The 11,847-nt window shown below is 34.4% G+C and overlaps 1 protein-coding gene across 1 annotated transcript; it reads right to left on the reverse strand.

Moving 5' to 3' along the window:
* Positions 1 to 1,586: 1,586 nt before the first annotated feature.
* On the reverse strand, positions 1,587 to 9,793 carry LOC127813755 (cyclin-A2-2-like). The gene is made up of 13 exons (XM_052354893.1): positions 9,609 to 9,793; positions 8,454 to 8,536; positions 7,458 to 7,853; positions 6,978 to 7,257; positions 5,990 to 6,120; positions 5,605 to 5,697; positions 4,999 to 5,132; positions 3,856 to 3,931; positions 3,253 to 3,329; positions 3,109 to 3,142; positions 2,863 to 3,012; positions 2,644 to 2,778; positions 1,587 to 2,098 (listed from the first exon to the last, which is right to left on the reverse strand). Exons 3-13 carry the CDS (start codon positions 7,770 to 7,772, stop codon positions 2,045 to 2,047), a joined length of 1,479 nt encoding a protein of 492 aa, XP_052210853.1. The 5' UTR covers positions 7,773 to 7,853; positions 8,454 to 8,536; positions 9,609 to 9,793; the 3' UTR covers positions 1,587 to 2,044.
* Positions 9,794 to 11,847: the final 2,054 nt, after the last annotated feature.

An 11,847-nucleotide genomic window follows, 5' to 3' on the forward strand; every position in this document is an offset into this window, starting at 1 on the left:
TAAAAGTACGTGTTTAATGTCGCTTTTGCCCACTTTTCCCCGCTGCTATGTTTGGGAGTATCAGCAATGAATAGGACCGAGGAGATGAGAGGTTAGCTGAATTAATCAAATTTACTCGATCGAATCCATCGGTTAAGTTTGGTTATTTAGATTCGATTAGTAGTTTGATTTTTTTTGGTTGATTAATCGAACTAATTGATTTGCTACTTACTCTTACTTTAATTTTCTTTTTCTCTGACTGTTTTTAGAGTTCTATTTTTTTTTATTCTATCTTTCAATACGACCATCCCACCATCGTCTCCGCACCTGTCACCACCACCCTCTCTCGGAGATGAAGACGGAGACTCTAAGTTGCCAAAGAGTCGAGAGATGAAAGACGAATAGATCGAGTGAAGGGGCAAAGCCGAAGTGTTGGCTCTACATCTTTGCCTTCGTCTTTGATTCGTTTGACCTTTCATCTTCCTCCAACATTGACCTAGCATCTCTCTCTCTTCGATTTATACCACTATACTCGCTCGTCAACGCTGATGGTACTTTCAGTAAATTTTTCGACAACTTATTGTAGGTGGATATTTTACATTAAAACTTAGATTTATTAAAATTCAACTATTAGATTTTTTTAATTTTTGAGTATGTGGGTCACTAAAGCAAAGCAGATCTAATGGTCGATTTCGATTATCAAAATTCGCTGTGGATAGTGGCCAACGACTTTTTTCTAAAAACGTGATTTGAGTTTTTTTATTATAAAATTAATTTTTAAATTTACAAAAAATCAATTATTTGATCAAACTCATTTTTTGGTATATAAACCACCGTGGTTAAGGGAATTCGTTAATTGATTCCAATTATTGGAATTGCCCACTGACTAGGTGGCTAGCAACAACAATAAGGTCAGACTTTAACTATTTTGGTTGGTTAATTTTTTTTAAGGGTAATAAAATGAAAGCAAGGTTAATAAATTTTTATCTTTCTTTTTAAAGAATTATGAAAATGAATAAAATATTTTATTATTAAACAACTAACAAACGTCAATTATACTTTAACAATGGATATATAAGAAGGATTTTAGAAATGTATTTAAGGATAATATTGTCCAATTAAGGATTTTATACCTTAATTTGGGAGACACAAAAAATGTTATTTTGAAAGGGATCAAATTAAAATTCTTCTTACCTAATTCCTTTTAATTTCATTACTCTAAAACCTTTTTAAATTTGTAATTCTTTGTCATTCCATTGCTCTTTCTCAATTATACTCTTATAGGGTTTGCTCGAGAAAGATTTAATAATGGAATGAGAATGAAGAGGGCAACATGAGTAGATGATCTTAGTTCGATTTGGACCAGGAATCATCCATCTATGGTACTTCAATGAAAAAATAGAGCATGAATCCGTACCACAGTGACAACCAACACTTCATCTATAAATAAAAACCAGATTCAGCCTCTTTTCAGCAGGAAACCAGAACTTTGTCACTTTGCTTCTGGTGATTCCAGAATTCTGATATGGTAGCAAACTCCGCTCTTCTTTTGGCAAACATAGAAAGCATACCAATATACCATTAATGTTTGGAAACATGATAAACTTTTAGCACGAAGGATGAAGAGAAAATCTTAATAAGCCTTTCATCATTGGCTCTTCAGACCATGGAAAGATTTCAAAGTGAGTATGTTATCCAATACAAGTCTTCTGGCTACGAATGCATCAGGAATCAAGGGAAGAAGAATCAATCTTTTAATCTATTAGGGCTCAAATTGAGGTCGAGAGGCTTTCGACAGACTACAGATGTTTATAAACATGACCAGTTGCCTGTATCTCTGCACATACTGCTCAAATTGTTCTCACTTCTACAAACTCATCGTTACAACGATACAGGTCTGGTTGTCAATGGAGCTGGAGACCATGTTACAACAACTGTAAAAGCTAAAGAACAGAAGGAAAAATCTAGATGTTGGATCAATAATGCTCCCTAATTATGAGAAAGTAAAGAGCAGTTACAACAAATATATTGCCTCTGGTGCATTAATCAGGCTATGCTTTAAACTTTAGAGCAGCGATTGAACGGGTTTTGGGGAAGATAAAGTCGTCACACACTTGAACTGTCATGACAACAACAATTTGTGTTAGATAACCACGCAGCTAAATGGAGTGACGATTTTTTTATGGGATCTCTGAAAATTGATGCTATTTCTTTTTTTCTTCTTTTAACTTTTAAGCCCAAGTAGCAAGGGGTTGGAGAAATTGATAGCTCGGCTGCAGCTACTTCAACAAATAGAACACTCTAATCTAGAAAAAGGAAGTGCAAAACCATGTTTGGTTGACTCAAGCATATTAGAAAGACAGAATCACTAGTCATTGGGAAATAATAAGAACGTCTTTTAATGCGCTTTTGATACGAACTCAGCCAGGCCCTTGAATTCCTAAAATCCACACATGCTATCAATACTTTTAACCGTAAATTTTCTTAGTTATTTAATTTTACATGTGACTCCTAATTACCCAGTTTATGTTGTTTATCATTGAATAACTCCACTATGTCTTATCTCAACTATTCAAAAATTCAAGTGAAAATGACCGAATTGAAACATCAAATTATTATATAAATAAAGCAAGTTATTATATATAATCCAGTGCAGTTTTTTACCTTTGGTTGCTTATACTTCTCACGGATAGCATTCAGAGAGCATCCTCTAATGTTAAGTTGCAAATCTTGCAAAGCAAGAACAATGCCTTGCAGGTCTGATGTTTTGTAACCAGTATAGTGCTCTAGAGTAGGATTCTGCATGAAGTTTGCAAGAAGTCAGTTTCTGTTGTTGTAAGGGAGACAGATAAAGATAACTGAAGAGGGATAAGGAATGCAGACCCAGGGGTGATCTGACTGATCGAGTGTGCATCTGGCTAAAAATACTGCAGATGCAGCTACTAAGGATGGACGGAACTTGAGAAAATTATACTCAACAAGAGTCAACTCTGCTAAATAATTAGCTAAAAATTCAAGCTCAACACGAGGAACCTGCAAAACAATGAAATGGGATGAAGAGACAAGTGTAATTGCTACGAGTTTAATTTGTTGGAAATTGGAGGGGGCAATAAACACAATTGAACATACCTTGGAAGAAGCTAGTGCTGCTTGAATGAATCTCCTGAAAATCAGGATGGAATAAGTGTATTTTAGAAGAGCTTTAAATGGAGTAGTCAAATCATGTTGAAACAGTTGTTGATAAAGATGGCTGATGGTGGGAATGCCAGATACCTGAGGAACTTCTTTGTGGTCGGAACAGATAATTGAAACCCGAGAAAGTTCAGCACTTTAGTCTCCATTTTTAATACCTGACAAGGAGCCTCAGTCAGAAGTCTCCATTCATCCACATACATTGAATACATGAAAAGAGAGAACTGGTGAAGTTTAGAGGATAGCATTTGAAATTCATAAATTAAGTGAAGATGATTTGCAAATTTAAGGGTTCAGCCAATGGGTAGTAGAAGCAGAGGTGGTTGTTCTCATATGTAGAAGGCCAATGGCCAGACCTGGGAATTATATGATTTTCCCTAAGCATAACAGGGATGTTGAGGCAAAGGGAAAGCCAAAGGATAGGAATTTAGGTATTGCAAAGGACAATGGAGAAGAGTCTTGACAATTCATGGTTGATGGTTTACATTTTAAAAATTAATAGAGGAAAAATGAAGTGAGGATGTAGTTGAAATATGCTTTAAAAGTAAATGATGATGATTCTTAGAATTGATATGCTATTCACTGCAATCCCTGATTCTAAATATCACAAGTTTTTCTTTGCATAATACGGATTGAAAATTGAAGCTACCAGGACCAAGCTTCAAAGAGCAGTAAAGAACGTACCTCCTCCCTTGTGTAAGTGTTGTCAGTGATGAAGCAAAACTCTTCTATATGCGGTGCACAAATTTCTTCATATTTTCTTCAAGCAATGACGTGCAACAAAAGAGTAAAAATCCTTCAGTAGTACAGAAGATCCAAATGCCATCTAAATATAAATAAGCCAAAATCCATGCAAAAGACTTTTGAATGCATAAACTACTGAAAGTTGGTTATTATTAGTTATTACCAAGAGAAAAGGCAGTGTTAATATGACAGATGGTTCCAGCTTTCCGCTTTAGTAAAATTTGCATAGGCCAGAATCACCCAGGCACATGCACACGCATATTAGAGAGGTCTTTTTCACAATTTTCTGACATCAAGATCATTGAAAGACAAGCCAAGGGAGCATAATAGTTACTTTAAGTACACATGACTGGAACTTTTAGCAATTTCTATGTAGATAAATTATTGTAGTCTTGCTACAGATGCAGCACCATATTCTTAACTGCATCTAGTCATTAACATGATGCTTTAGGGCTAAGAAATTTCAGAAGGTGCAAATTGGCTCTCAGATCCAAGCAAATTATCAAATGGATTACTGACATCAGATTAGGGAAAATAGCTGAGAGAACAAGCTGAAGAAAGGAGTCAGAACTGAAAAACACAACAAAAGGCAGGATTCAGACATATACTGTTAGAAGACACACTAAACTAAGATCCTGGCATATTAAACTAGATGCCCTTACAGGATTGGTTTCAAAGAAACCCTATTACATTGTAATTTCAAATTCACCATGATAAGCTTTTAAATAGGACCATGGGCCTTGCTGAAATTAAAATACAGGCATTATTATGTCCTTAAGTGAGGTAGACACAAATAGTTTTTTTATCCAAATTCATCAACTTCAATGCAAATGATATTCTTCACTTTCATCCATCGCTTGATAAATCTTGCAATCTAGTGCATATACCTGCAACCATGGGGAGGATGCCCAGGAAGGGGGGAGAAGAAGAGCTCAAGTAATAAAAGAGTTTATATTTATAATTGTGCAGAGAAAATTTAATCATCAATAGAATTTAATCAGTACCTATCATTCAGGAACTGTGAGAGATTTTTATGATATTTCACGATATACAATAAAAACGCAATGACATCATAGAACTTACGAAGCAATTAGCATGCAAGTAACACCAAGCAGTTGAAGTCTTTGTTTCTCAATGTGATTTTGAGATAGAAATTGATCAATGAGATGGACTGTCAAGTAAAGAGTGTCAGGGACCAGCTTATATTCTTCAGAAACCTTTAAGAGAAGATAAAAAAAATATCAGTAAACATTTTCACCATCCTTCACTAGTTAAAAGAACCCAAGGATATTATGCACTTCATCATCATCCACAGAATTATACCATCGTAAGTACCACATGAAAAAAAGAGTGCTAGAAAGGGAAATGGGAAATGTGTGTGCATTATGTGAACGTATCATAACTACACTAAGCTTCTAAATAGATGTCATTAACTAGGAAACATAGAATCCATTGGATTAGACCACTTGGGAATGATATAAAGGCTTAAAAAGTTAATGACATACACCTTGACCCTGGTGTTTGTTTAGATGGAAGCAACAGATTCTTGCACAGCAACAACATATTAAGACTTAACATCTTAGAGTAAAAAAAAAAAAAAAACAACTATATGCCTTCCTAACAGATGCATGTACTGTTATATTATAGAATGTATAAACCAAAGCCCAAGTGACAGTACATGAGACAAACCTCCACAAGCCAATCAATCAGAATCCCTCGCATGTTTGGAGTAATATCTTGCTGCACTGTTCCCATATAATTGACTGAAGGCCTTCGATCAAGCTGAGAAAGGAGGACGCTAAAAAAAAGTAAGCATATAAATAAAGACATTCATGGTGGTTAAAAAAATTATCAGATGATGGAGTCCTATAGCAGAGGTATAATAATATCTTGAAGTTATAATTAGAGGACAGCTAGGTTCATGTATATGTATATATATATATATATTGACCATATCCAAGATGTGCAGCCAGAACTGAATCAACATTGAACATTGACAACTCCTAGTTATGGGCAGGTGAAGAAAGTGGCAACTAGGAGTAAATGATGATGGCAGGTTGATTGCTATACAAACCTCCATAACACGTAAATTACTATAGATGTCAGGGGCATATAGGCTGCACATTTGAGGATCCTTACGGTTTGAATCAACATCAGCAATCTGCAGATCATCAGAAGCTTCTAATTTTTCACAAAATTTGCCTTCTGCAAAACACAAAAATAATAGCATTCATTATTCCTGGCTATTAAATTTTTTCAAAAAGAACATGGCAGGAAAAAAAAATTCATAATTTTTTCTAGCCAAGAAAAATTTTTAGATGACACTACAACCTTTGCATTCATTTCTTTTTATTTTCAACATATAAATCAATAAAACTAGTTTCCTCCAGTAAAACATTAAAGTTGAAAAAGCCTGTTATTTCCCTCGGTTTTAGACTTCAAGAAAACCAAGGTGCTCCATCTCAGCAACTAAAACATTGTTCAAATCTTTAGCTTGTCGAGGAAACAAGCCAGGCTTGAACATGTGTTGAGATACAATAATTTCTAAGCTGAATTCAATAGGCTTGTCCATATTACAAAAACCAAGGTACTCAAGCTTTGTATTTTGAAACTCATTTTAGATAGCCTCAGAAAACGAACAAGTCAAGCTTGAACAAATTTTGAAGCACATTAATTTGCCGAGCCAAGTTTGAACAGCCAACTATTCACAGAATTATGATGGTAACAGATATAAAAAAACAATAAAATAAGTAAAACATAAAAATACGTGGTAAATAAATGTTAAAAATTGTTGAAAACACAAATTAATTATCAAGGTTTTTTTGCATATGTAGTGGACAAAAAATTATTATCAAGGTATTAAGCAAATATAGCATTATGGGTCAATAGTGCTTATGAGGGTCTATGCTCAACTTGTAACAAAACATGAATCCAGCAGTTGAAGAAGTAATCACTCACAAAATGGAGATACACACCATTCACATTTCACATCAACCAAGACAGCATCTTCTGTTAGCTCATATGTTGTGACCTGATGGAGAAGATCTAAAGGAGTATCTTACCTCTCTTGAAAGGGCTTTTCTGTTGAGTATCCTTACTGGCAGTTTGCTTTACAAGACTCTTGCCAGCTACAGCAAATTCTCTCATGTTAATAGAATTATTTTGTCCATTTGTTACATCTTCTTTCAATTTTGCTGGTAAAGTAGTCTGTTTTGACTCCTCGGTCTCTAGTCTGGATATTTCTTCAGTTATTTTTGCTTCTGCAGCCTCTTCAACCTGAGAATTTTCTACAGAAACAGATGGTGCCACTTTTGCATTCTTCTTCCCATTACCTTTATTAGCCTGCTTGCAAGATTGACAACCAAAAACTTTATTGCTGAATAAGTTCAAGTATAAGATAATAGAAATGAGAAGGTCCATTTTGCATGTTCAAACAATGAACATAGCAAAACTTCTGAGTATCCATTTCTTTTTGGCTACAGACAAAATCTAAAAGCATTCAAGTAGGGAATACATTTAGCCTTAGAGAGCGAAACTGGCACCTGAAATTTGGCAGCACTGGTGCAGTTGTTAAGTGACTTATCACATAATATGTTAGTACCATCCCTGAGAACTGCCCTTTTCTTATGCTGGAGACAAGTAGTAACACTAATGGAGGCTTTGTTCTCATCTGAGGCTAATCTTTTTGAATTTTGGCGAAGGATTAGCTTCTGGTCCTGCTGTTTCTTTGAAGGCTTTGATGGAGGTAACCCTCCTGATGTGGTTAGGCCTTTAGCCCGTGCTCGTGTAATTCGAACAGGGGGATCAGCAAATCTATTAGCAGTTATATTTTCTTTATTCATACTTGCACTGTGCATAGAGTTAAGCTGAAACACTTTTCACCACACCAGCACTTCCATCGTCCCTCTGATGCGCAAAAAAAACAAAAAGTGAAGAACCTGAAAAGGACATTTCAGCAATTAGAAACAGGTAAAGAGGCAGCAATAATTTTTTCTAGTTTAATTTGAAAGAAATGAAAATTTCAACTTGGAAAAGTCTATGGTCTAGGCTATATAAAACCTTTTTCATGGTGTTCCTTTCACTCAATCGGAGACTATGCTGTCTCCTAGGTTCAGTAGCATCACCTTTGTTGTTCCTTTTTATTAGTTTCCTCAATTTTGTCCATTTCACCCAACTCCATACAAGGTGCAGCATTAGGGCATTATTACACAAGAACAGAGCCTCCTTTTTTTTTTAATTTTTCATTTTCAATCCTAGAAGATACCACCTACACCATCTTCAAATTTATTATCTTTTAACCCTAAGATCTCTACATTTAGTCTTCTTTATCGCCCATATTGTATGTTTAGAGGCAACTAGAAACATTTTACAGAAATAACTTCCCTCACTCTTTATAACAACAGTTGAAAACTTAAAATGCAATTCCTTACTTCATTCTTCTATAGTTCTACTTTAATCCCATGGAGGCATCTATGTCAACATGACCCCCCTCATAGACAATCAATTCAAAAAAGTAGAGTAAATAAAATTTTCCTCACCTGCATTTTCCTCTAGCAAGAGCTTTAAGCTGCAAATAAATAATGACCTATCTTCTTAGCTCTGTAGCAGCAATAACTGAGTCCTGCAAGGCATTTTTACAATTTTGGTTTACAGCTTTATGAGAAGATACATAAATTTATCTTTTCTTACCTAAAACTATAGGCAAGGAAAAAACTGATTATCCATGTAACTGCCACAAATTTCTCCATGGTACTCATTTTTCTTAAGTCAGTCAGCAGCTTTTTTCTTTCTTTTTTCCCAGTAAAGGGTATATGTGCCTCCGAGAGTGAAAAGAAAAAGTAATGAATGATAAATTTAACTCATGAAGGCAAAAGTAACATGCTACAGACTGGCAAAAAAGGAGTAATTCTTCCATTTTCTTCAATTGATATGTGAATGCCGCACATGTTTTCACTTCATATGAAAATGCTCCATGAGTCAACTGATATAGAGATTATTTTTATATATAATATATAAGGTGGGATAAGGAACAGATGAGTTGGATCAAGGGGACTAACCATTAAAGCCAAAATCACACAAGCATCATAAAAAATTCTTCCAGAATGGACCATCAAATATCAGATAGGGATGTCAATTGTTGGAAATGATTGGGTTCAAATCCATCCACGCCCTTCCATATTCCATTTTCAGAACTCAAATCCAAACAAGAGTACGCCACAAAAATAAAATAAGCGAACATTTTGACAATGCAGCCAGATCTTTTACTGTGACTTTCTCAAACCAACAAAAGTCAACTAAAAAACTCAAGTCGCAGCAAAAAAAAAAAAAAAAAAACACAACACAAAATCACGATCAAAAACTAGAAAATTTCCGCTTAAGGATCCAAAATGTAGGCTAAGAATAAGTAAAAACAAAAAAAAGCTGACAGATCTGTGATGCGAAATTCCAATAGATATACATATACATAACACCAATACATCTGTAGCGTCATTTAATAAAGCCAGCACCAGAAAAGTAAATGCAAACGCAAATGCAAATGCGTCTTTCACATATCCATCTGAATCCGCGTGTGAGTGTACAAATTCATATATCTAATCCGTGGATACTGCATATATACATATATCACGTAATTAAGCTGATGAATGCGATGCGATGCTAGTTCGCCAGCGGAGGAAAGCAAGAGTTTAGCTTACTCTGCATTTGGAGCCCCGAAGCCATTCGACGGCTGTCCGGCGAGCAGAGCTAGGGTTTCCCTGCGACGGACATGCCAATCTGCTCCAATAGATAGAGAGCGCAAGAGAGAAAGAGATAGATCGAGAGAGAGTGAGAGAGAGACAGGAGTGTGGTGTTTGTGAATATAAAGTGGGTGGGAGCGTCGAGAGCGGGATGGGGTACAGTTCAAACTTACCGAAATCTAGAAGCTGAGAAGTTGCTATCTCCACTCCAGGTTTTGCTTCTTCCGCTGTAGGGATATGGAATTTGCTCCACGTGATTATTTGGATATGAATGGAGCCGGCTCCTCTAAAGCTCACACCCAATCAGAGTTTGCCACGTCATCCTGAAAAGTACCTTGTAAACAAAAAATTGTTTAAAATGGTAATTTTAATTCCATTTTCGTTTTCATAATCGTTGATTTTGGCATATTAGTTGTCGCTAATAAATTGATTTTAGCAAATATTTTATTTTTTATTTATTTTCAATTCAAACAAATTTATAAAATTGCACTTATTCCTAAAAACAATTAGAACACTCCAATTTTAGAAAACATAAATATACATTTTATTGGATTTACAAAATATTTTTTTATTATAAAAAAACTCAAGAAATGTTCATTCAATGCACAACTAACGGTTGACAATGTCTTGCCTTTTTTAAAATCTACATCCTGCCACACCTTGATTTGAATAGATTTGGACCGGTGAATCGTTGTTCAAAACTCAAAACATAACTCGTCGAATAAACACATATTATCGACAACCGTATGAAGACATACTTAAACACACGACATTGACTATCTAAAAATGTTTTGGATTCACAAAACATTGGCCCCGTTTGTTGTAACTTAATTAAAAAAATTATAGTTTATAACTTCTTAGATTATAGTTTATAAAAATTAGAATAAGTTGTGAACCTGTTTATTGCAGCTTCTTATAAGTTGTAGTTAAATAGTTGTGATGTTTGATATCATAAGCTATAAAATAACTTATTTTTGTATAATTGTTCATAATACTCTTAGTAGTTATAGAATGATAATTTAAAAATTAATTAGTGTATATGTATAAGTTTCAAGTGTTATAAAAAAATTAATTAGAGTATATAGAGAGGAAGATATCTGAAAATGGAGATGGTGGTGGAGAAGAAAAACCCATGATTGTGTAGACACGAGGGTAATTCTTTGTTAAAAATAAAGGTAAAATTGTCACAAAAATGTAATTATTTAAGTAGAAGTTGTAAAAGCTGGGGTACCCCAACTTTGAAAAAGTCAGCTTCTACCCCTTCTAAAAAGCTAACAGAAGGTATAAGTTTAGAATTCTATAAATTAAAACAAACACTACATCCCAACTTTTTGAAACTAGAAGCTAAAAATTGCAAGTTTTAAGCTGCAACAAACAGGCCCATTATTCAGTAAAAATTAAAAACTATCTAAAAATAATTAATCTCAATTATGCTTAATCTCACAAAACAAAATTGATATTTAGATTTTAACTTTTCTTAATAACTTGATATGAGCTAAGATTGATCGTCAATAAAAGGAATATGTCAAATAGAATAGAGTTTCAGTAGTATCAAAGTTTTGAGCATCGAGAGTTTATACGAGACACTTACCAGTACCCTAATTAATTTTTTTCTTACAAGTGTTCCGTCAAAAGCCACTCACAAAAAGGAATCACTCATTATTTTACATTTCACATTATAAATTATTGTTATATTTGAATAATAATAAAAAATACCCACATAATAAAATACATAAAAAAAAAATTAAACACACAAAATGGGTACAAATTTTATATAGTTTAAAGTTAGCTTGGAAGGGCCAGTTTTTGAGGGAATGCAGTTGACTGAACAAGTCAATGCAGAAGAGCTTAATTAATTAATAATAATTAAATTATATTATAAATAAATATTATTAATTTTTAAAAGAAGGAAGCCTGCGCCCTTGGGGCAGAAGTGGAAGGGGAGAAGGCATAGGATAGAATAAAGTTTGTTTGTTTGATCGTCTCCGTTTGTCGCAGGCAGCCTGCCTCTATAGTCGGATCGTCGCTTATTTTAGCATTTATTTATGCATGGGGATGTGAGCCCGCAGCTTCAAATGCTTCGTTCAATGTTCAGTACGCATTGAGTTGAGATTATAATATTTTAATTAAAAAAATTTAGTCTCCATTTAAAGTAGATTAAGAGGATGGATGTTTCGCTTACCAACCGTTTTTAAAT

The sequence above is a fragment of the Diospyros lotus genome, chromosome 11 (assembly GCF_014633365.1).
Source record: "Diospyros lotus cultivar Yz01 chromosome 11, ASM1463336v1, whole genome shotgun sequence".
Lineage (NCBI taxonomy): Eukaryota > Viridiplantae > Streptophyta > Magnoliopsida > Ericales > Ebenaceae > Diospyros > Diospyros lotus.